The sequence below is a fragment of the Thamnophis elegans genome, chromosome 10, assembly GCF_009769535.1.
Source record: "Thamnophis elegans isolate rThaEle1 chromosome 10, rThaEle1.pri, whole genome shotgun sequence".
NCBI classification, from domain to species: domain Eukaryota; kingdom Metazoa; phylum Chordata; class Lepidosauria; order Squamata; family Colubridae; genus Thamnophis; species Thamnophis elegans.
In genome coordinates this window covers 54,552,632-54,577,389 of record NC_045550.1, presented here as the reverse complement: position 1 = coordinate 54,577,389, position 24,758 = coordinate 54,552,632, and the positions used below count along the sequence as shown (strand labels likewise).

The 24,758-nt window shown below is 41.4% G+C and overlaps 1 protein-coding gene across 1 annotated transcript in view; it reads left to right on the top strand.

The window, feature by feature from the left end:
- Nucleotides 1–216: 216 nt before the first annotated feature.
- The window catches only part of SLC2A2 (solute carrier family 2 member 2), a 38,178-nt gene continuing 13,636 nt past the window's right edge, over nt 217–24,758 (top strand). Inside the window, exons 1-5 of the mRNA XM_032225157.1 lie at nt 217–453; nt 13,376–13,471; nt 16,496–16,686; nt 21,363–21,487; nt 23,662–23,777. Of these exons, the coding sequence (XP_032081048.1) occupies nt 394–453; nt 13,376–13,471; nt 16,496–16,686; nt 21,363–21,487; nt 23,662–23,777 (588 nt within the window). The 5' untranslated portion in view covers nt 217–393. The remainder of the gene's footprint in view (nt 454–13,375; nt 13,472–16,495; nt 16,687–21,362; nt 21,488–23,661; nt 23,778–24,758) is intronic.

Here is a 24,758-nt window from a genome sequence, read left to right as displayed (position 1 = left end):
TTAGGGGAAGACTTACTCTATTTTGATGTCTAGAATGCAATAAACTCCTAGTGAACATTTCAGCTCATTTTGGTGGGTTTATCATTGTGCAAACTCCTTTGGCCTTTGCACTTTCTCTATTTAAACAATTGTGTGGAGAGAAGGTACACGCTGCAGAATGCTTGGTTTTTCATTAACATTTGAGTTGATTAATTATATCCTTACCAGTGGCTACAAATAAGCTCCCTCTAATTCTCTCATGTTGTCCGCCACCAACTGTCTCTCTTTCTCCTCCTCCCGTTGGGGATCTCATACGATCAACAATGCCTCTCCAGCTCTTTAAGCAACAAATCTAATAAAGGTCGGGAACTCATCTTTTGCACAATTCTTTTGAGCAAGTGACTACCAGCAATCATGGATCCAATGGCAAGAAACACGCTGATGTCCGGGAAACCAAAAGAGCGGTTAACAAAGGTAATACTTATCACAAGATCTCTTACTAGACTTCGAAATCAAGATTTATGCCCAGCATCTTAACTCGATGCAGAATCCTGCAGTGCATCACTAAGCGTGGTCTCGTTGATACATGGGTGTTCAGGAAGAAAGGCCAATGTATCTATTGAGGCTTACTTCAGGGGAAACAAGAGCAAAGTTGCAGTCTCATTCATTACTGAGACAAATCATTATAACTGAGGTGGGAAAAAATAAACAGGAAAGAACATAATCATAATTACAATATAGAAGCTACCGAATTGGAAAAATCAGCTCTTTTCTTGCATCGATAGAATACATAGACTCCTTTCAAATAAGTTTTGAATAAAACATGTTATGTCCATAGCTTTCACACTGAGAAGATTGCCTCTAGAGAATTTGTGAATGTCGTTATCAAACATACTCTTTTCACAACTATTTTTCACTCTGGTGAATAATTCTTGTGAACGTTTTCATGCAGCCCAATCTGGCACACTCTGTTTACTTCCTTGATTTAATACATTTCCTTGATGCAACTTTGGAGACAATTATCCTTTGCTTTAAAAAAAATTAAAGGATGCATTCAAATTTGCTAACAGTGCAATGCTATGCATATCTAACTGGGAGGAAAAATGGGTGTCAGTAAACTTCAGATATTTGGGCTAAAATTTCAGGGGGAGGGGTTATTGAAACAAGAGGGACCCTAAAAGCAGGGACTTTTTATTTTTTAAAAGAAGGAAGAAAATCAAATGAGCAAGCAAAAAGGGAAAAGAAGAAAATTATTGATATAGAAATACAATATCAATCAGTGGAACTAGTTTTACTAAAAATTTCTGCCATTGTGGCCTGGAGATGCAAATTAGACCAGATTGACTGCAAGAATTCCATTCCAATGTAACTGGATATTAGTAAGCTGGGAACGCCAGTTGTATAACTTTGTAGGATTGCGCCAAAGTTGAAGGAAACTTACTCAGAAATCTCTGCTATTGAATATAGTTAGACTTAACTGAGAGTCAAATCTATATTTCCAGTTTCAAGCCAATACTGATTATTATGCACAAAATACTGTACATCTTGCAATTTCTCTCAAGGTTAGACAAACATAAACCAGTACACAGTAGGACGTCTATGTCTCAAATATTTGTGATTTGGTGGTGATCTACCCTTTTTACTCTTCTTTTTTGCAACATTGTTCTCCTTTCTTGCACTAGCTCTCTAAATGCCATTGCAATTTACATTTTTGTCAGCAGTTTTTGGTATGGTTTGGTCTGGGAGAAATGCATTTAAATAAAGGTGTAAAAGAGCCGTTTCCAGTGGCTGTTGATTGTCTCTTATAAGACTTCAAAACATAGCACCTATCTAGTTAAAGAAGTTAGTTGATTTTGGACTCTATTTCCAGAGTTCCTAAGACTGTTTCTTTGCAGAGGTTGCTTGGTAATATGAGCTGCACTGCATATGCTAAGACTCTAGATTTGCTTATGTTTTTACTTTCAACTCTATCAAAAGCTTTGTCTTTGACATGAAACTGATTACGATGCTCACATTCTAAGAGTGCAGCCCTACGCAGACTTCTTAGGCTATAAATCACACTCATTGTAGTGGGACTTAATTTGAATGAATATATGTAGGATGTAGGTTCCACCACAAATCCGCGGTAGACTAAAGCGCGCTCGACGAAAGCACGTACGTGACGTCATCACAGCGCGATGAAAATGGCACGCTGTGAGCGGTAAACTTAAAAATAACGCGTAAATCTAAACCTAACCCCCCCAAACCTAACCCTAAACCTAACCCTAAACCTAACCCTTAACCTAACCCTAAACCTAACCCTAAACCTAACCCTTAACCTAACGCTAAACCTAACGCTAACCCTTAACCTAACCCTAACCCTAACCCTAACGCTTAACGTAACCCTAAACCTAACCCTAACCCTTAACCTAACCCTAACCCTAAACCTAACCCTTACCTTTATGTGAATCGGCTTGCTTTAATTTTATTTTAATTTTAATTTAATTTATTTTTAATTTTATTTGTCGTGCTGCTGATGACGTCACATATGCGCTTTGATCGGGCGCGCTTTAGTGGACCGTGGTTTTGACGGGTCACGTAGGATGTAAGGCAGTGTTTCTCAACCTTGGCAGGACCTGATGAATTTCACCCCTGATATGGCCCATTTACAACCTGTGGACTTCAACCCCCCCCCCCCCCATTCCTGAGGTACCATTCAGGAATGATGGTTTCTGAGGTTTCTGGGAGCTGAAGTCCACAGGTCGTAAAGGAGTCACAGTTTCCCAACCCTGTCCTAACAGAATTAGGTTTTCGAATTTAAAAATAAAGGGGAATGAGAATATTTTGAAGTCTGGAACAGATTTTATGATTGGTATAAGACAAGGTGACAAGACTGGAACAAACTGTATATATTGTGATTGGACAGAAGGATAGACAATGTATTAAGTAGGCTAATTGTTAATGGTTGAGACTAGCTGTATATAATGTGAATGTATGGTCACTTTGACTTTGCGGTACTGCACTGTTTTAAATGTAAAAATAATAAAAATATATTGGGGAAAAAAAGAATTAGTTTTTTTACATGGTGTTAATGTATTGATTTATATGGGTGAAGTGATCCCAGTATGAATAGATTTGACCCACTCTTATGCCTCCTGCCTACAGGAATCTTTCCCCACCCAACCCCAATTCTAGTCTGAATTGGATCCATTCAATTCAACATTACCATTCAGGCAGAGGGGGTATTCAGCCAGTTCTGGAGAATCAGTAGCGGAAATTTTGAGTAGTTCAGAGAACCAGCAAATAGGCTGTCCCTTCCCCAACTGCCTCCCAGCTGATTTTCTTTTGTTGCCCTGAACAGGAGAATGGAGCTGGGAAACAGGTTAGTGGGATGGGGTGGGGGGAATGGGAATTTTGCAGTAGCCTTCCCCTGCCACACCCACAAAACCACACCCAAAACACCACACCCACAAAGCCACACCCACAGAACCAGTAGTAAAAAAAATTGAATCCCACCACTGCATTCAGGATTTTATCAGCTTGCAAATTTAATCAACATTTAGAATGAAAGCACTTTTTTTTTTTACATATCATTCTGAGAATACAGTCAAATTCCTCTTTCATAGGGTAAGAAAACTCTTGAGAAGCTCCAAGACAGATTTCAGCAAAATATTAACCAGGTGTTTCATAGGCTTTTGGGAAACAAAACTTTTATTATATTAGTAGTGTATCATCTTTAGTCTGTGAAAGCAGGATTAAACATCTTTTAAGACCCAGAACGCTAGTCCAAAAGGCTCAGAGAGTAGAAATAGTGAGGATTTTTATTTTTACATAGTGACAGCTGGAGTGTCTATTAGAATTTTCATTCTTCCTCATAATGGGTGTTCTATGATGGGCTGGGCTAAGAGAATTGTTAGCATCTGACATGTGGATGGATCTAGAATCCTGTGAGAAAGATCCCAACGGCAGAAAATGGCAGTTGCAGAGGTACAAACCGACACTCCTTTTAAAGCCTAGATGTACATGAGAAACCGTAGTGTCTTAAAATTTACATGCTACATCTGTCTTAGATAGTTGGCTGGTCCCAATTTCTCAGTAAGGAGGGAGGTAAGGGTAAAGGAGTCCCTGTGGGTTTTACTCTGCTAGTCATAGCCGATTTTAAGGGATGGCGTTCATCTCCATTTCTTTAAGCCATTGAGCCAGGATTGTCCGAAGACATTTTCATGGTCGTTCAGCCACCATGACACTGCACTGCAGGGCAAAACATATGGGGAAACCCTGTTATCTTCCTGCCAAACTGGTAACCAGTTGTCTACTTGCATTAGCTTGCTTTTGAACTGCTAGGTTGGCAAGAGCTGAGGCAAGTGACAGGAGCTCACACCATCACACAGTTCTAGGACTCTAATCGTTGGAGTATAGGCCTTCTCTGATGACTTTTAAGCCACTGAGCCACTACCTCTGAAAAAGTAGTGGGGGGGAAGGAAAAATTATTAGGGGTAACTTCCGGTTCAGTTTTTCCACAGCACATTTGCAGTCAATTCAATCCTTATTTCCAGATTGGAGCAAGCACACAGGTCATTCAGTTCAGCCAACAAAAAATTATTTATTAAAGCTCAACAAACATCAAAAACTGCTAACTCGCAACATAGGACTGAAGGCTGGTAAACACAGGAAGGAAGGGAGGGAGGGAGGGAGGGAGGGAGGGAGGGAGACATGGAAAAACAGGCAAAAGATAAAAGGATTTGAAATAACAATCTCCATTTTCTATATCCATGGATCAAAAGAAGAGAACTTTTTAAAGCTGCTGAAAACAATACAGTGGGCGGCTTTTGTTTATTCTAGCTTTAACCCTTTTATGTTATAGCTGGGCAGAAAAGAGACAGAAAGCACTCTCTGCTCTATACCAGAAGCAATTTGGCAAATGGAGATGTTGTATCTAATAAGGAGATGAACTTTTCCCTTCCAAAGTCAGAGGGCTGGTGGCAGTCACATTTTCAGGATGGATCAAAAGTAGGGGTGGGCTCCTGCTGGCATTACTGCTGGTTCGGTGTACGCATTTGCACCTAAAAAAGTCTGCGCATGCGCACATGATTAGAAAAAGGAAAAAAAATACATTTTTTCAATGAAGATTGTTCTGCGCATGTGCAGAACAGAAAATCATGATGGCGCTGCTGGGGTTAGAACCGGTTCAAGTGCATGTCCGGCCGAGTTACTACCTACTAGGCCGAACCAGTCCGAACTGGTAGGAACCCACAAGAAACTTTGCATCTAGCGGCTGATATCTATTCATTGATTGTAGAAGAAACTCAATAGCAATAGCCTTTAGATGTATATCTCTCTCTCTTCAGAGTACATTACAGTCATCTCTGATCGGTTTACAGAATCAGCCTACTGCCCCAAATAATCTGGTTCCTCATTTTACGTGTCTCAGAAGGGTGGAAGGCTGATGACCAAGTTTTTGGTTCTTCTAAGGATTTTCAACAGCATATGCAATTCTCACCAGGACACCTTCCTCTCTAGCAGTTGAAACCTCCTATTCTTCATTTCCAACCCCCTTTAAGCTATTTTTTTTTAATTTTTGTTTCGTTGTTATTAAATTTACTTACTGCCCGTCTTGCAGTTCGAGGCACCTCTGAGCTATTATTCTACATAACGTAGGATTGCACTTTTTGTTACCACAGTATCATTTATTCTGCAAAGTAGCTAACAATGAAAGTGTCTTCTGGCCCTTTCTCAGCTAACAAATAGATGCCATTTCTGATAGAGAGGACTTTCATCTGCAAAAGCTTATGTTAAGCCTGACCTATTATCTCTTGAGGGATCACAAAGATTCTTTGGTCTATAATGATTTTGACTTTCCTGCTGGATGGCAGAGGGCTTGCTTAAGGTCCCAACCAGAGGTGGGTTCCTACCAGTTCGCACCAGTTCGTTAGAACCGGTTCGTCAAATCTATTGAACCAGTTAGAAGAGGTTCCACCAGAAAGCAGGCCACACCTACAGAAGAGGTTCCAAAAATTTTTGAAACCCACCACTCACACACACACACACACACACACACACACAGACTCACACAGAGAGAGAAAGAGAAAGAGAAAGAAAGGAAGAAAGGAAGAAATAAAAAAAGAAAAAAAGAAAGAAAAAGTGAGAGAGAGATGAAAGAAAAAAAGGAAAAAGGGACAGAGAGACAAAAGGAAGGAAAGAGAGAGAAAGAGAGAGAGAGTGAGAGAAAGAAGAAAGAAAGAAAGAAAGAAAGAAAGAAAGAAAGAAAGAAAGAAAGAAAACACATGGCTGGCAAGCCACTCCCACCACGTCACATGGCCTGCAAGCCACTCCCACAAAGGAGGCCACACCCACAGAGTAGGTTCGAAATTTTTTTGAAACCCACCACTGGTCCCAACCCATGTGAGCTGAATGGGTTGGAGGTTAATGCCTCTCTATTTGGAATACGCTGACTCCTATTTAGACCCCAGAAGCTTTCAAACAGCTCCTGAAATCCTTGTTTAGGTTAGGCTTCTCCCAAAAGCATGAGGCAAAGTCCTAGTCCCGACAAAACCCCTTTTATTAAACAAATGTGAATTCCTCTCATTCGCCTTCAGCAAGGCCTGGCAAATAGTCATTCAAAGGAATATTTATGACTACAGACCTTATCTATCTTGGAAAGCTGCCATGTAAATATTTTCCAAATAAAGTGCTGTGTAAGGAAAAACTGGACACAGATTCTCTGAGATTCATGGACAGATCTTCACACCTGAAATGAATCTAAATGAATTGTTTCCTGCAAAAGCTCACTCTCCTTTTGCTCCTCTTTTATTTCATATGGGAGGGGCCAATCACCTTCCACCTGTGACTTTACTAACAAGTCTACTCTGATTTCTGAGTTGTTCTTATCTTCTGGCAGCTCTGCGCATGCGCACACTGGGAACAGACTCCAGCTGTTCCTCTGCCTCACTGCTGTCTAGCTCCGTAGGCATCTGATCACTGCCAGACAGCCTCGGCCCCATCTCTGCCTCTGATGCAGAGCCCTTGTCCGAGTCTTTCCCAGCCTCCAGGACTGGCCCATGTTCCTTCCCAACCTCCTCACTGTCCAACTCTGCTGCCAGCTCCGCTAGCGGGCCACAACAGGTAGTGGAAACCACCTGAATTTACTTTTTTTTTTATTAGAGCCATAGTGTTTCATGGGTTAGAATTCAGGTTTGCAGGATAACTCTGCACACAACCAAGAGTTCAATTTTCACCAGCTCAAGGTTGACTCGGCTTTCTATCCTTCCAAGGTTGGTAAAATGAGGACCCAGATTGTTGGGGCAGTTGTGGCTGACTTTGTAAACCACTTAGAAAGAGTTGTAAAGCATTATGAAGCGGTATGTACTGTAAGTCTAAGGGCTATTGTTATTAGTTACATGTTGACTTGTCTTGGAGAAATTGTTTGAAACATTTTGTCCAGCACTTAGAGCTTTTAATGAGATGGTATCAACCTATTGATTTATATTACGAAAACAAATTATTATTTAAACAAATAACTATTTATTATAACAATTTATTATTGTTATAATAAATTGTTATAATGTATAACAATAATAAACTGTTTATTTATAACAATTATTATTATTTATTTAAATAATAAATTATTATAGCAATAATGAATAACAATAAATATTATAATAATTATTTATTATAACAATTTGTTATGAAAACAATTTATATTGTTCTCTTTGTTTCCTAGTATGATTTGATTGCTTATTAGTAACCTATGATTATCACTAAATGTTGTATCTTATGATTCTTGATGAATGTATTTTTTCCTCTTTTTTTCCTTTTATGTACACTGAGAGCATATGCACCAAATACGAACTCCTTGTGTGGCCAATCACACTTGGCCAATAACGAATTCTATTCTATTGTTAAGATATCTATAAATATATCTATAAATAATTGATTCATAAATAAATGAAAACAATAGGAAACCTTGACTACATAAACCCCGAAGCACTGACATCTGGTACATGGCAGAATTTCCTCCTTATCAGGACAATAATGCAACCTTTTTTGAAAAACTGGACCCTTTACATGGAGTTTTTGTTAAAAAAAGAAAAGACTGAATTGATGGTTTGCATCAGGGGTGTCAAACTCGATTTTATTTAGGCCCTGCATCAGGGTTGTGTTTGATCTTGGGGGATCATGGTGGGCGCGGCCAGGATGAGCGTGGCCAGCTCATATCACTAGTGTTGAAAGCGCCTGTAGTGGCCCAAGCGCTCTGCCAGTGAAAACGGGCTTTCAAGCTCTGTTTTCAGCTGTGACGGCCTCCTGCAACCCTCTACCAGTGAAAACAGAGCTCGGGAGAGCCACACGCGGCCCTCGCAAGCACCATTTTCAGCTGTGACAGACTCCTGCAACGCTCTGCCAGCGAAAATGGATCTCAGGTGAGACGCCCGCAGCCCTCCCAAGTTCCGTTTTTGCTGGCAGAGGCCCTGAGGGCCAGTCCTTTGCTGTTTCCAGGGTGGTCCCATAGGCCAGATCTAAGCACCCCTGGGCCAGATTCAGGCCCTGGGCTTTGAGTTTGAGACCCCTGGTTTACATCAATCAATTAAGAGGAAGGTAAGCAAGAAAAGTAACAAAGAAAGAAAAGAAGGAAGAGAAGGGAGCTACTCAACAGAAAGAAGGGTGGAAATCCTGATTCTATTATTTTTTCTTATCTTTCCTTTGATTCTTTGTATTTTTATTGTGTTTAAACATTCTTTTACCGAAAATACAGAATACAGAAAAAGGGAGAATGCTGCAGATGAATGAAGGAAAGAATGGTCTAATTTGGTTTCCCTGTCTAGCAGTAATGTAGCAACTAGTGTGAATTTGAATGAAATAATGTAAAATAAGTCATTGCTGGGATCACAGTTGCTATTGTCTGCCATGTCATAGCGATTATAGAGTTAAGACCAATTTTCTGCTTATTATAAGCTCCCCAAATACAAAACATAAGAAAAGGCAGCAGCTAAATGTCTATAATAACTTAACTGAACAGTTTATTTATTAGATTAGTGGACTGGCGATCGGATGTTAATTTACTTTCATTAAAGGGTAGGCAATCTTGGCAGCTGGCATGGCGGCATATGTCTGGATCAGCTGCCACTTTGCACAAATGAGCGCAGAAGAAATAGCTTATTTGTAGCAGATGATGCAACTCGGGGAATCTAGTGCCAAGAGGACCTAGGGGTCTTCAGTGTAAATGTGTTTTTATTTTCCATTTTCATTTTCGTACAGTCACATATATACTGTGCAGAACTGGGGCCATATAACATTAAACAATAAACACAGCCATTCCTCTTGTCAATAATACCCCCCAAAATAGAAACCCAATGTACCTCTTCGACCCTCCCTACACCCTTTCTTTCGCCCCCCTCCAACTTTCCCTCTTCCCTCCCTCATTCCCTTCTACCCTACTTCCCCTCCCCCTCTACCACACCTCTCTCCCAATACACTCCCTCCCTTCCTTCTCACTCTCCCTCCAATCCTCTCTCCCACCCTCTCTACCCCTCTTTCTTCTATCCGTCTACTCCTCCCTTCGGTGTATTTCTACGAGGACCTAGGGGTCTTGTGTCCCTTTTAATAACCGTGAGTTATTATTTCACTTGTAGGGCGCGTTGTTACCATTTCTCAGGACACCGACTGTAGAGTGCAAAGGCAGAGTTATTCAAATAAAGAATAAGACAGGATTTACTAAAATAATGGGGATAGTCGCCGAGCCCTTATGAACCATGAATGAAATCGTGATGCGGAGCATTATCCAACCTGGTGCTCCTCAATTGAGCCCAAAACTTATGTTGCTGAGTGAGACGGTTGTTAAGAGAGTTTTGCCCCATTTTAACGACCTTCCTTGCTACACTTGTTAAGTGAATCGCTGTATATAGTTAAAGAAAGCAGATAATTTCCACCCATTTGAGACTTCACACACCGGTTTTCCTCTTAGATATAGCACATACTCACAGACTTGCAGAAAATCTGCTATTTGGTAGCAACTCTCTAGTAAGGTAACCTTGGGGTCTTGATCAATTGTGGTCGTAAGTCAAGGACTACCTGTACAATAATGAAATAGTAGAACATTCATAGTCAATTATAAATATCCGTGATACAAATATAAGTAGTTTTCGACTTACGAACCAATTGCTTAGCAATGATCTGAAGTTATGACGGACCCCCTCCCCCAAAAAAGTTCTGTATAACCCAGATTCAAAGCTAGGAGCATTCTCTTTACAACCATGGCATTCACTTAATGACTGAATTTTGATCTCATGACCATGGGGATGCTGCAAAGGTCGTAACTGTGAACAATGGCCATCAGTCACATTTTTTCGTTGCCGTTGTAACTTTGAACGGTCACTAAATGAACTGTTGGAAGTTGAAGACTACCTATATAACAAAAGTTAATGCACGGCACCAAATAGTTTCAAGGAGAACTGTTTGTGATAGTTTGCCAGGTCTTGGTAACTTTTCTATGACTTTCCTGCTAGACAATTAAAGAGAGACTGTATTGGTCCTTCATGAAGCACAAGTCATGACTACTGCGCTCTGTTTGGTGTATTAATCAGACCTTGCACATATTTACAATTAGTGGGGCTCTGGAAGGCCCATAATGGACTTGGTTGCAATTGTTCCGCACAATTATTTGACTGCTTGTTAAAAGCCTCCCTGATGTACAACTGAGAGAATTTTTCTGAAATCTGCAAGGCACAATTAAACTCATGCCGGCCAAATGCTACCCTGCTTTTCTATCCAAAATGTTCACCAAATGCTCAAAAGAGCTCCAGTCAGACCTGGAAGCCACCTTTTACATTGAGCCTTCAGGCCTGCCACATATTCTACTGTGGGAAAATGGGAGGAGGGATTATATGGAGTATGGGTGATATATAGTCAAAATAACATTCTTTTCTCAGAGAGTCAAGGACATCTTGCCCTGCAGTTGGGATGGTGTGACTGGGAAGCATCTCCAGTTTTGGATGGTGCCTGATTGGATCATGTGATGGATGCTGGGCAGGGACTTGAACTTTCTTTTGGGTGAGGAAAACCTGGAAGCTTTCAGATTCGGGTTTTCCCAGATGTGCCAATATGACATCTCTAATAAAATGCAACTTTGAGGAAACTCAACCCTCCGGAGTCTTCTTTCGTTGGGGGTGTTACTTGGAACCCTGACATTAACCCAAACCTGACAGCTACATTAGGATGTAAAAAAAATGTCTATAGAAATTCTCAGTCATCCAGGTTGTGGCTGTCCCAAAGGTGCATTTTCAAGAGGCAACTCAGCTGAAGAAGATTCTTGGATGAGAAGCGAAATGCCTTCAAAGAAAAACCAGAAAGTCCAGTTGCCTCTTGAAAAAACACCTTTGGGACTACGTAAAAGAAACTAAGGTTCCCAGGCTGGATATGTAGGCAGTCATGCAATTATTTCATTGCACCTCCAGCAGTACAATCTGGTTTTAATGAGCCTGCATTGCAGTGGTGGGTTTCAAAATTTTTTAGAACCTCTTCTGTAGGTGTGGCCTGCTTTGTAGGAGTGGCTGGCCATGTGACTGGGTGGGAGTGGCTTGCTGGCCATGTGACCAGGTGGGAGTGGCTTGCTGGCCATGTGACTGGGTGGGAGTAGTTTGGCAGTCATGTGACTGGGTGGGAGTGGCTTGCTGGCCATGTGACCAGGTGGGAGTGGCTTGCTGGCCATGTGACTGGGTGGGAGTAGTTTGGCAGTCATATGACTGGGTGGGCATGGCCAACTTGTAAAATGTGGTGAAACTCACTTAACAACGCTCTTGCTTAGCAACCAAAATGTTGGCTCAGAAACTCTGGCATTTGAAGCATGCAAGTCTTAAAGCTGTCAAGTTGCAAGACCCTTGCACCCCTAACCCTTCAGAAAAAAAAACCCAGGGGTGTTCAAACTTGACAGCTTTAAGACTTGTGGACTTCAACTCCCAGAATTCCTCCTCCAGTCATGTTGGCTCAGAAACTCTGGCATTGAAGTGTGCAAGTCTTAAAGCTATAAAGTTACAAGACCTTTGCATCCTAACCCTTTAGAAAAAAAAAACCTCAGGGGTGTTCAAACTTGACAGCTTTAAGACTTGTGGACTTCAACTCCCAGAATTCCTCCTCTTGCTCTTCATCTTGATGGTGTGCAGACGGGCAGGGGGAGGGAGCTGGAACTGGTTCTAAACGGCACTGTAGATTTGTGGAACTTCTTCTATAGAAGAGGTTAGAACTGGCAGGAACCCACCCCTGCTGCATTGTGACTGCCTTTATCGATTATCCATGGTTGAAATGTCACACTGGAATCTAGAACAAATTTCTGCAAGGGAAAATAATACTCCTACCCACCCAGTAGTGGGATGCTGTTGGTTTAACAACTGCTTTGGTGAGTGTGCACTTTGCTCACGTGCACTTTGCACGCATGTGAGCCTAAAGCGCTTGCGCTGAAAATGGAGCGTTTAGAAGCTCAGCTGCTTACCTTCCAAATAAGCAACGGTAAGTAGAACAGCGTGGGGTGAGAAATCAGCTGTTCCGTGTGATTGAGATGAGCTAGAAAGCAGGAAATAAAGGACAGGATATGGCAGGGGTGGGTGGGCGGGGCCAACTGATTGTCAGCACTACCGGTTCGCCGAAATATATCCGAACCGGCTGAATACAACCTTTGTACCCGCCCCTTGTAGAAAGCCACTACCAATGTGATGCTCAACTTGCAGCAAGCAGTAGTTTGGAGTTGATAGCCTCCACAGATTTTGCATATTTAACTCCTGATTGAAATAATTGCCGTGCCTTTTTTTGTTTTGTTTTGAATCTTGGGAGATTCTCAAGCATCCAAATCCTGGTTGTCCTGAAGGACCTTCTCGATTTTTTGTCCTTGAAAATCAAAGGACTGACTCTAGAGCTCAAGGAGAAGGGTGAGACAGAATAGCATGAAATCTGGGACAAATGGTACCGATGGTTAGAAATGAGGGGAAAAGGCCAGGACAGAGGAACACAGATAAGTTAAGAATCGGAAATATGGTATTAATGTTGTATGATAGGTAGAACTGGATATGCATATGTAGTGATAGTAACTATATAACGAAAGAGATTAATGGATATGCAATTTGACTGATTACACATACCTATGTAATGGATATAAACTGTAAGATCTAAGAACTCTATAGAAACGACTATGCCAGAAATGTTGCACTAGGCCCAACATTTTTTATGTTTACCTAATAAAAACCTTTAAAAAAAAGAAAGAAAATCAAGGGAAATGTTTTGAATCCTGCCAATCTCTGGAGGCATCGTTCCAATCGACTCTTGAGAACTTTTCCAAGGATTCCAAGCCAAGGGTTGAAATGTCGCTTCTTCTTCAATCTGCTGTAATGGGAATACATCATGTGACCTTTTCCTCTCATTTTTGCTCTTCTCCTAGGATGTCACATTCACTTTGTTTCTCTCGGTCTTCACTGCAGTTCTGGGTTTTTTCCAATATGGCTATTGCATTGGAGTCATCAATGCTCCTCAACAGGCAAGTCAACTTGATTATTTACATGTGTATTCATATCATAGCCCATATTTGAGACTTGGGACACCTTAACTCTCTGGATATCTTCAGGAAAGAGATCCTGGGCTCTGTGTGTGTGTGTCCCTTCTACCTCCTGAAAAAGTGTCACTTCCGCTTACAACATTAGGCAAAGCAATATAAAAATGCATGAGCCCTGATACAAGTAGTCCTCAATTTACGACCACAAATGAGCCCCAAATTCCTGTTGCTAAGCGAGACATTTTAAAGTGAATTTTGCCCCGTTTTCTGACCTTCCTTGCCACACCTTGTTAAGTGAATCACGGAAGTTTGTTAGTAACACAGTTGTTAAGGGAATCTGGCTTCCCCTTGTTGGTCAGAAAGTTGCAAAAGGGATCACATAATCCCAGGACACTGTAACGGTCATAAATATGAGTCAGTGGCTAAGCTTCTGAACTTTGATCATGTGATCACGGGGATGCTGCAACGGCCGTACACGTGAAAAACAACCATAAGTCACTGGAGATTCTCAGTCATCCAGGTCACAGCTGTTCCAGAGGTGCTTTTTCAAAAGGCAATTGGACTTCCTTTCTTGTTTTTCTTTAAAGATGTTTTGCTTTGACTCATAGCTGAAGAAGCTTCTTGGATGAGAAGTGCAACGTCTTCAGAGAAGAACCAGAATGTCCAGCCAGTGGCCTCTTGAAAAAAGCATCTTTGGGTCGATCATAAATCATGTTTTCAGTGCTGTTGGAACTCCAAGCGGTTACTAAATGAACTGTTGTAAATCAAGGATTACCAATATTGGCTTGGATGTAATACAAATCAACACTTAGGACTGCATCCATATACCCATTTATTGACACACTTTCTTCCTTTGCAGTGTGAGAGTGATTGACGCTTCCAGTTTCAGTTCAGCATCATTTCATCTGCCCGAACAGTTACAATTAGTTTTAACCCAGCATGATTTGAGCAAGCTAGGGCCAGGCACCCCAATTTGACGCTTGAGATAAATAAAAAGACCAAAAACATGCATCCAAGTGCTGCCAATCTCTTTCATCAGTAGTAACTGTGAGAGGGATCATTTAAATATGAGCCAGCAGTGTGCAGCAGCTGCCAAAAAGGCCAACACAGTTCTAGGCTGCATAAACAGAGGGATAGAATCAAGATCACGTGAAGTGTTAATACCACTTTATAATGCCTTGGTAAGGCCACACTTGGAATACTGCATTCAGTTTTGGTCACCACGATGTAGAAAAGATGTGGAGACTCTAGAAAGAGTGCAGAGAAGAGCAAGAAAGATGATTAGGGGACTGGAGACTAAAACATATGAGAAATGGTTGCAGCAACTGGCTATGTCTAGTTTAATGAAAAGAAGGACTAGGGGAGACATGATAGCAGTGTTCCAATATCTCAGGGGTTGCCACAAAGAAGAGGGAGTCAAACTATTCTCTAAAGCACCTGAGGGTAGAACAAGAAGCAATGGATGGAAACTAATCAAGGAGAGAAGCAACTTAGAACTGAGGAGAAATTTCCTGACAGTTAGAACAATTAATCAATGGAACAGCTTGTCTCCAGAAATTGTGATTTCTCCAACACTGGAAGTCTTTAAGAAGATGTTGGATAGTCATTTGTCTGGAACAATATAGGGTTTCCTGCCTAGGCAGGGGGTTGGACTAGAAGACCTCCAAGGTCCCTTCCAACTCTGCTACTGTATTTTATTGTATGATTGTATCATGTTAGCTGTATTCTAAGCTATTTTTCACACATTCTAAAATGTAACAATTAGGGGACCAATTCCTGCAGCGAGAAGCGTGAAAACTCCCAATTCGTAGAAAACTTGCATGGTTCTGCATGTAACCACAAAGCCCCTTTTCCTGAATAGGTTAGCACTACAGGTTGAGCTACGGGGGGGTGGGGGGGTGGAAGAAATGTCCTTCTGTGTTCATTTCCAAGTGCGGAGAAAGACACTGAAAACATGGTGGCTGCTTGGAAAGATGGTTTTAATGCTGGACAGGACCACATGGTTTGAGGTCTTGGGGAAAAAGGTGATCACATGCCTTGAAGATCTTGAAGAAAAAGGGCAGAGATGCTGAGAGTCACTGGGTTTTATGCCCTCTCCTGGGCCCTACCTTAGAGCTTCCTGTTCCTGTGTAAGAAATGTATTCTGATTGGTTGTCAGACTCCCACTGGGAGGCTTAGCTAACTTTGTAGTCTGTCTGTCTTTTGAGTCCCAAGCATGATTGAGCTGTTGCTGGGTGATGATGTAATGAAAGGGCTTTGGGGTTCCTATTATGGCTCTGCCTGAAGGAGGTAGATCTTTGTTGTGTAGAATAGACTGGCTCAGACCTTAATGGCCCATTGACAAAGGTGGGGGGGGGGCTGAGTTTCTGCCTCCCTTTTAGGGTAAACATTCTGCCCTTTTAATATTTCTGAAGATATTTCATTCTTCTAGGAGAGGGGTGGGTGCTAACTTCCTACAAAAGCTATTGAGATAGATAACACTCAGATATATTTCTTATACTAATTGTAATCCTCGTTGCCAATTCCTAAACACCAAATTCAATTATGTATTCTTATTAAAATGTATTTATTTATTACACAAATTTATACAGCTGCTCAATTCTCACACGATAACTCTGGGCAGCAGAGTACAGAATAGAATCATAGGTCTGGAGACTGGAAGGGACCTTGGCGGTCTTCTAGTCTGACCCCCTTCCTCATGCCAGGAGACCTTAATATTCACAGTTAAAAACTCAGTTTAATCCCCCAGCCTAAAAACAATTATGTTTGAAAGAGACTAAATGCAGATTTGGAACAAATATTGTAACAGTTATCCTTAGATGTTAAAAATCCAGACACCAAAAAACCTGCTTTTTCCAAAAGGCAACTGGACTTTCTTTCTTTTTGCTTTGTTTCACTTCTCATCGTGAAGAAGGTGATGGGCAAATTCAGGTTGTGAAACATGCACTGTCCAAATAAACTTAGTTTTTAGGATTAATGAAATGACTTAATGCCCTTTTGTCAACGCAGATCATAATGACGCACTATGCAAAGGTCCTGAACATTGAAAGTACTAAGAATTCCACTGGTGGATTTTTAATTGAAGAAGTATTGAAAGATCCACAAATCATGATGCTTTGGTCCTTGTCTGTGTCTATGTTTGCTGTTGGCGGGATGATTTCCTCCTTCACTGTTGGCTGGATTGGGGAGAAGATGCCTCGGTGAGAAACATTTTTCCTTGTTGGATTTCATGTCTTGCTAGAAAAATAAAATAGGCATTCTGTGTGAATAAGGAGATAATGAAAATCATTCTTATAGGATTCTGACCACCACTGACACTTTGCAGAAATTATAATGAGACAATAGCTTGAGAAAATTCTGTCTGTCTGTCAGTCTATCCATCCAGAATAGAATAGAACAGAATAGAATAATTATTGTCACTTTGAATGTACATTAGTCGGCAAACGTTAAAATGAAATTTTGTTGCATACAACTCTCAAAAGGTCACCACCAATATACATTATGTAAACATGACAATATGAATAAATAAATGCATAATTATGCATATGCCCCTATATATTATATGACACAGAGAAACAACGCAGTCTAGTTTGGATGTAATAATTTGGACGTATACATATACATGGCAAGAAAAATGAATCTTGCAAGTTTACCAGCATAGGGAAAAAGTTTTAGCAGAATCTGGTAGTCCTTCTAGAAATACTTTGAAACCTCTGTGTTGTTTATCTATCTATCTATCTATCTATCTATCTATCTATCTATCTATCGATCGATCGATCGATCGATCGATCGATCGATCGATCGATCGATCTACCTACCTACCTACCTACCTACCTACCTACCTACCTACCTACCTCCATCCATGTATCCACTTATCCATCCATCCATCCATCCATCCATCCACCCAACTAACCAACCAAACAACCAAACAACCATTTATATGGCCAGCCACTGGCCATGTGATTCTGGGTAGCGAATAATCTTTTAAAAATAATAAGTAATCAAAAACAACACATCCTATTCTGGGTGACACAATCACATCTCCAAAAAAGGGCTCATCCAGCATCCTAGTCCACAGCTTGGAAGGAAGGAAGAACTTCCATACTTTGCAGGGTCAAGAACATCCAAACTTCAGGAGTTATACTGTTTCATAAGATAGGCACAGCAACATAACGTAATATCTCTTCAAGGGCTGCACTGGTTACAAAGGTGCAATTTAGGTTGTCTGCTTTAAAACACCATATTGTTCAGAGTGTGGATATTTATGTATATATATTTGTGTGTATGTATGTGTGTGTGTGTGTGTGTGTGTGTATGTATGTATGTATGTATGTAAGTTTATTTATATACACACATACATACACATGCACATACATACATACACACACACACACATAAATATTTATCTATTCCCAGTGACTTTGGTCCAATAAGCTCATGCAGGATAGGCTTGTTCTAGGTAGATTTCAGGCTGAGGATCTTCTCCAGACATCCTGGAGATGCAAAGGATGGACATGTAGTGTTTAGATTCAAAGAATATCTCCATCCATATATCATTTCCATAAAATAGGCTAATGGCTGCTAGCTTGGTTGATGTTAATCAGGGATGAAATGCTACCGGTTTGAGTTGGTTCACCCGAACCGGTAGGAAAAATGCTACCGGTTCGCCTGAACCGGTACTAAAAAAATGCTTTAAAAAAGTTTTTAAAAAGTTTCCAGTGATCAGCTGTATGACGATCAGCTGTGCTGCATGATCGTTGGAATTTTTTAAAAACTTTTTAAAGCATTTTTTTACTACTGGTTCTCCTGAAAGCAGGAAATCCTGCTTTCTAGCTGATCGAAATCACGCAGCATAGCTGTTCCTCCCCTTTGCTGTTCTACTTACCTTTGCAGACTCAGAAAAGGCTTCTTGGTGCCTGTGATACGCATGCATGTGAAACCTGCATTTGGCATGCATGCATACATGAAGCAAACCAGACTTCAGAGCATTTCACCCCTGATGTTAATGATGAAGCAGCTTAATGATATAATATCTCTCAATAACTACCCTGAGAATAAAGAACAGAGAAGTCAGTTGTGTTCATGTTCTGTTTGTCAGTTTCTCAAAATGTCTGCTTGACCACATAACATAGCTGGCTGGGGAATTCTGGGAGTTGAAGTCCACATATCTTCAAGTACTCACTTTGCTTAAAGGATTACTCTGGAGAGGATGCATTGCTGGCTATACTGCGTAGACAAGGGGACAGAGACCCCAAGGATATGTTTTCCCAATAGTAGCCCACTCTTTTCACAAGAGCATTATCTCCTGCAGTCACCCTAACATTCTTTGGGAAAAGGAATAGAATACTTTCTGTGGGACCTCAGGATAGGAAGAGTTTCAATTAGGACAGGAACAGGTTTCCACATTTGATTTTTCAAAGGCTTTTTTTTTTTTAGTCCTGTATATTGTAAGCGTCCCAAAAGTTGAAGATGCAGAGAGTGCCCAGAAATTGGAAATAAAACAATAAAAGCCAGAAGTGTGCAGCAGCTGCTAAAAAAGGCAACACAGTTCTAGGCTGCATAAACAGAGGGATAGAATCAAGATCACGTGAAGTGTTAATACCACTTTATAAGGCCTTGGTAAGGCCACCCTTGGAATACTGCATTCAGTTCTGGTTGCCACAATGTAGAAAAGATGTGGAGACTCTAGAAAGAGTGCAGAGAAGAGCAAGAAAGATGATTAGGGGACTGGAGACTAAAACATATGAAGAACGGTTGCAGGAACTGGGTCTGTCTAGTTAAATAGAAAGAAGGACTAGGGGAGACATGGTAGCAGTGTTCCAATATCTCAGGGGTTGCCACAAAGAAGAGGGAGTCAAACTATTCTCCAAGGCACCCGAGGGTAGAACAAGAAGCAATGGGTGGAAACTAATCAAGGAGAGAAGCAACTTAGAACTGAGGATAAATTTCCTGACAGTTAGAACAATTAATCAGTGGAACAGTTTGCCTCCAGAAGTTGTGAATGCCCCAATACTGGAAGTCTTTAAGAAGATGTTGGATAGCTATTTGTCTGAAATGGTATAGGGTTTCCTGCCTAGACAGGGGAGTGGACTAGAAGACCTCCAAGGTCCCTTCCAACTCTGCTATTGTATTAAAACAATGCAAGTGCCACACTGGATAAGATGAGAAGAATAGCAGCTATAACGAGAAAAGAGGATGACAGAGCAAAAAAGCCTTTGCTGCTACCTCTGGGAATTCATTAGACCGAGGAGTCGGACGTTTGAAGGATGGGAAGCTGAAGGCTCCCTGCACTTCACCTTTATTAGAATAATCAAAGCAATGAGACAGGCTATGCTTTATCTGGGCTGTGCCAATGTAATAGGACTGGACAATGATTAAAGGACTGACGAGGATAGGGGTATATTTACACAGGATGGCTGCTATGAAGTAGAGTGCAGCTGAGCTACAAAGCCACACTTCTTTTGAGAGGTCTAATAGCACACTGTCCATCCATGTTTTATTTTCTGGCAGCCGTGTGATGTGAGCTCCCCATTGATAACTAACAGTGTGGGGAAAAATCCCTTCTGTGTTTTGTAAGCCTGTTTGGGGATTGTAGGGTTGCTAAGCTAAAGCTAGTCCTTATAACTGAACTAGTGGCTTAGTTAGGGGTGGTGTTGAAATTTTTTAGCAACCTGTTCTCTGCCCGGTTGCTGGGTGGGCGTGGCCATGGGTGTGTGGCCTACTTGGTCTCCTGTACCACTGCAGGTGTGTGTTTTCCCTCTCCAGGCTCTGGGGGCTTTCCTCGAGCCTCTGGGAGGGCCAAAACAGCCTCTCTCAGGCTCTGGAGCCCCTTGGGAGACCAGAAACAAGCCTGTTTCCGTACCTCTAGAACTTCCAGGAGGCCCATTTTTCACCCTCCCAGAGCCTCTGCACTTACCTGACGTGATGAATGGGCCAGATGGAGACTCCTGGGAGGGGCAGGAGGGGCCAGCCAGTCCTTCTAACTACCAGCTCGGTGGACCAAATGTAAAATTAGCATCCAGTTTGCCCAAACCGGTCTGAACTGGCTGAATCCCACCCCTGGGCTTAGTGATTGTTCAAAGTTACAATGAATTCTACCTTGGGGCAACATATGACCCAGATTCAAAGTTCTGATGGCTGCTACCCAACACTTCCATGGTCACATGACCGAACCTTTAGGCATTTGGCAACACAAACCCATTAATAACCATTTGCAAGGGCCATGTTTTACAACTGTTTTGCTAAAACCCAGTATTTACGTCTGGCTTTCGGCAAAACTTCACCCATGATTCTCTGAAAGACTATGCCATTCACTTAACAATCATCACGAAATACATTGTAAAATTCAGGCAATATACCAACCAATCCATTTTACGAGGGTCACAGCTTATAGCGGTGATGGGCAGGCTCCATTACGATTGTAAATTGGATTATTCTGTATAGATTTTGACTTTGTGCCATATATGAGCCTAGCCAATTCAGTTAACAACCCCTCGTGAAAGGCAAGGCGTAAATCCTGCCTGAAAATTACAGCAGCAGCATCCTTAGACTTATTTAATATAGAAGTTGTACAGTTTTAACCAAGGTTACTTAGTCTCTTCAAAGGAGGCTCAGGTTAGTGATAGCTGTGATTATGGGGAGAAAAGTCCTGAATTTTGAGAAGATTTTACAAAAATAGGCTGCCTACCCACCAATGTTCAGCTTTTTATCTACCGTGGAGGTGCTTTCACTATTTAGACACTAGCGGATCAAGTCATTTTGGATACTAAACTAAAGATCAAGTCATTTTGGGATATTAATGTTTAATATATTTATTAGTATTTTAATATGCCTTTATTATATTAATTGTTTAATACACCTTTTCCTGCTACTCTAGAGTGAGAGCCATGCTACTGGTGAATGTTTTTGCAATCTCTGGGAATATATTATTTGTAGTGGCAAAAAGTGGCCCTTCTCACATCCTGGTAATTATTGGAAGAGTCTTAACAGGATTGCATGGTGGTAAGTTAAAAGCTAATTCTCAGTAGAGCTTTTTTCCTGGGATTTTTCCTAACACTTCTGTGATTGTTTGCAAGTGAAAAAGGAACAGACTGCATTATCAACACTTGGCCGGGAGCAGTGATTCTCTAGGGCAGTGGTTCCCAAACTTGGCAACTTTAAGACTTGTGGACTTCAACTCACAGAATTCTCCAGCCAGCTCTGCTCTGCTGGCTGGAGAATTCTGTGAGTTGAAGTCCACAAGTCTTAAAGTTGCCAAGTTTGGGAACCACTGCTCTAGGGTTGAGGCTTTCCCTAGTTATTCTGGGGATTGAATCTTCTCTTGGGGAGGCAGGCACTCCATCATCCATCACCATCAGCAAGGCATTTGACAAAGTAGACCACTTCATGGTAAGCTAGAAAAAAGGACCAGAATGACCAAGGAAGACATGATAGCAGTGTTCCAATATTTGAGGGGCTGCCACAGAGAGGAAAGGCGTAAAGCTGTTTTCCAAAGCACCAGAAAGCCAGACAAGGAATAATGGATGGAAACCGATCAAGGAGAGATTCAATCTTGAAATAAGGAGTAATTTCCTGACAGTGAGAACCAGTGAAAGAACTTGCCTTCAGAAGTTGTGGGAGCTACATCACTGGAGGTTTTCACGAAGAGATTGGATGGCCATTTGCCAGAAATGGTATAGGGTCTCCAGCTTGGGGGGGTTTGGACTAGATAACCTACAAGGTCCCTTCCAACTCTGTCAATCTGTTAAATTTGTCATCCAACATCTGAAATTAGCATGTGGTATACATGAACTTAAGAAAGAAAAATCTGAGTATAAGGAGATGACAGAGAAGTAAGATCCAGATCCAGCAGTCTCAAGCAACTGTCAGAGCTGTCATGGTTGAGAGGATTACAACAGAAACTGACAACAGTATCTGGTGGAAATCTGATAACCATTTGCTGCGGGAACCTTACAACCAATGCTTGCATTCAATAACAGCAATGGTTCTCAACCTGTGGTCCATGGATCCCTGGGGGCCCACAATGTCATTAGAGGAGGTCCATGGGGGATTGAAGAAATGTTCTGACTTAAATATTGTGTTAAGTCTTGGCGGGGGGCACAAAAGGTATTTAAAGAGTGTCTGTGGTGAAGGTTGAGAACCACTGCAATATGGTTATCTGGGCAGATAAAACCCAGAGAATTGTACCAAAGAACTAGAAGAGGGATAGGCAGTGTATCGCCTTCTAGCATGGTTTTAGATGAGTAGAGCAGCTCAAATGCATCTAGAGCAGCCCCCCCCCCACCGCAAACTTGGCAACTTTAAGACTTGTGGACTTCAACTCCCAGAATTCTCTAGCTGGCTGGAGAATTCTGGGAGTTGAAGTCCACAAGTCTTAGAGTTGCCAAGTTTGAAGACCTCTGATCTAGAGATTGCGTTGAAAGAGACAAGGACTTCAGGAAAGCTAAAACCAAGGTGACAATAGTAAGGAACAATTTAGGTATATGCAATCAAGAAACAGTAAATTTAAAAAAATTGAAAGTGTTCCAAATTTGGCCAGAGGTCTTTCTTTCCCATATCAGTGCCATGTTGTGAGAAGCAATATGCTGCTATCAAGAAACCACATGAAGTCACCCAGGCATGACTTAAAGGAGTATTTGGTTTTCCTTACTGAAAAATGGGGCACGATGGCTGAGTGGCTAAGATACTGAGCTTATCGATCAGAAGGTCGGCAGTTCGGCGGTTCGAATCCCTAGTGCCTTGTAATGGAGTAAGCTCCCGTTTCAGCTTCTGCCAACCTAGCATGTAAAGATGCAAGTAGAAAAATAGGAACCACCTTTGGTGGGAAGGTAACAGCATTCCGTGCATCTTCGGCATTTAGTCATGCCAGCCACATGACCAAGGAGACGCCTTCGGACAGCGTTGGCTCTTCGGCTTTGAAACCGAGACGAGCACTGCCCCCTAGAGTCAGGAACAAGTAACACATATATGTGAGGGGAACTTTACCTTTATTGAAACATCTACATTCTTGAAACAGATAGAGGTCCTCAGGGTTTTTTTATGTTTATATGACATATTTTTTGGAATATGTTTTTCCACCATATTTTGAAGGCATTCTTAAGATAGCTGGGGAAATGATTGTTTTGATGATTTCAGATGCTACAGTCAGCGCCCTTTCTCTGTTTGTATTTGTCCAGGACTCTCATCTGGACTTTCTCCAATGTATGTTGGAGAAATAGCTCCAACTGCTCTCCGTGGAGCTCTGGGCACCCTGAATCAACTGGCTGTTGTTATAGGTATTCTCGTCAGCCAGGTAGGTAAGACTGCATGGAGCACTCAGTGTCCATGTAACTAAGTTGTGCTGTCATGACTCTTTATCTGTACTTTAGTTAAAAATGAATTCCTAGTTTCTTGATCTGGTTATTGAATGCATTTACCATATTTTTCGGAGTATAAAACACACCTTTTTCCCCTCAAAAAAGAGGGTGAAAACCTGATTGCGTCTTATACACTGATTACAGCATTTTTGCCCTACCGAAACCACGCCCCGTTTGCAAAAATGGATGTGCATAGCAGGGGTGGGTTTCTCGCCCCATTACAACCGGTTCGCCGCGAACCGGTTGAAATCCACCCCTGGTGCATAGGCTTTGGGAGGCCTGCAAAGTGCTCCTGAGGGCTGGGGAAGGCAAAAAAGAGCAAAAAAAAAAAAATTAATAGGGCATTTTTCCCCTCCATCCGCCCAGGAGCACTCTACAAGGCTCCCGAAGCTTTGCATGCCCCCCCTTTTTTTGCAAAAAACAAGGTGTGCAGAGGGTTTGGGTGGCCTGCAGAGTGCTAAAACTTTTTTTTTTAATTTACCTCTTCAAAATCATGGTGTGTCTTATACTCTGGTGAATCTTATAGTGCGAAAAATATGGTATTTGTGAAGCATATTACACATCAAGTTTTTTGGGGGAAAGGGGGAATACATTTTTAAAATATCTGAAAACAAACAGCAAACACTTGCATCTGCCTACTGACAATGCTAATGGTTTTGATTGTTTTAATTATCATAATAACTATTTAAATATACCCAGCAATCGGCAAATTATCAGAAAATTTGGTACCTGTTGCCTGTGATGAACAATAGATAATTGTTCACCAATCTGTCAAGATAATTGTACAAGAAGCAATGGGTGGAAACTAATCAAGGAGAGAAGCAACTTAGAACTGAGGAGAAATTTCCTGACAGTTAGAACAATTAACCAGTGGAACAACTTGCCTCCAGAAGTTGTGAATGCCCCAACACTGGAAG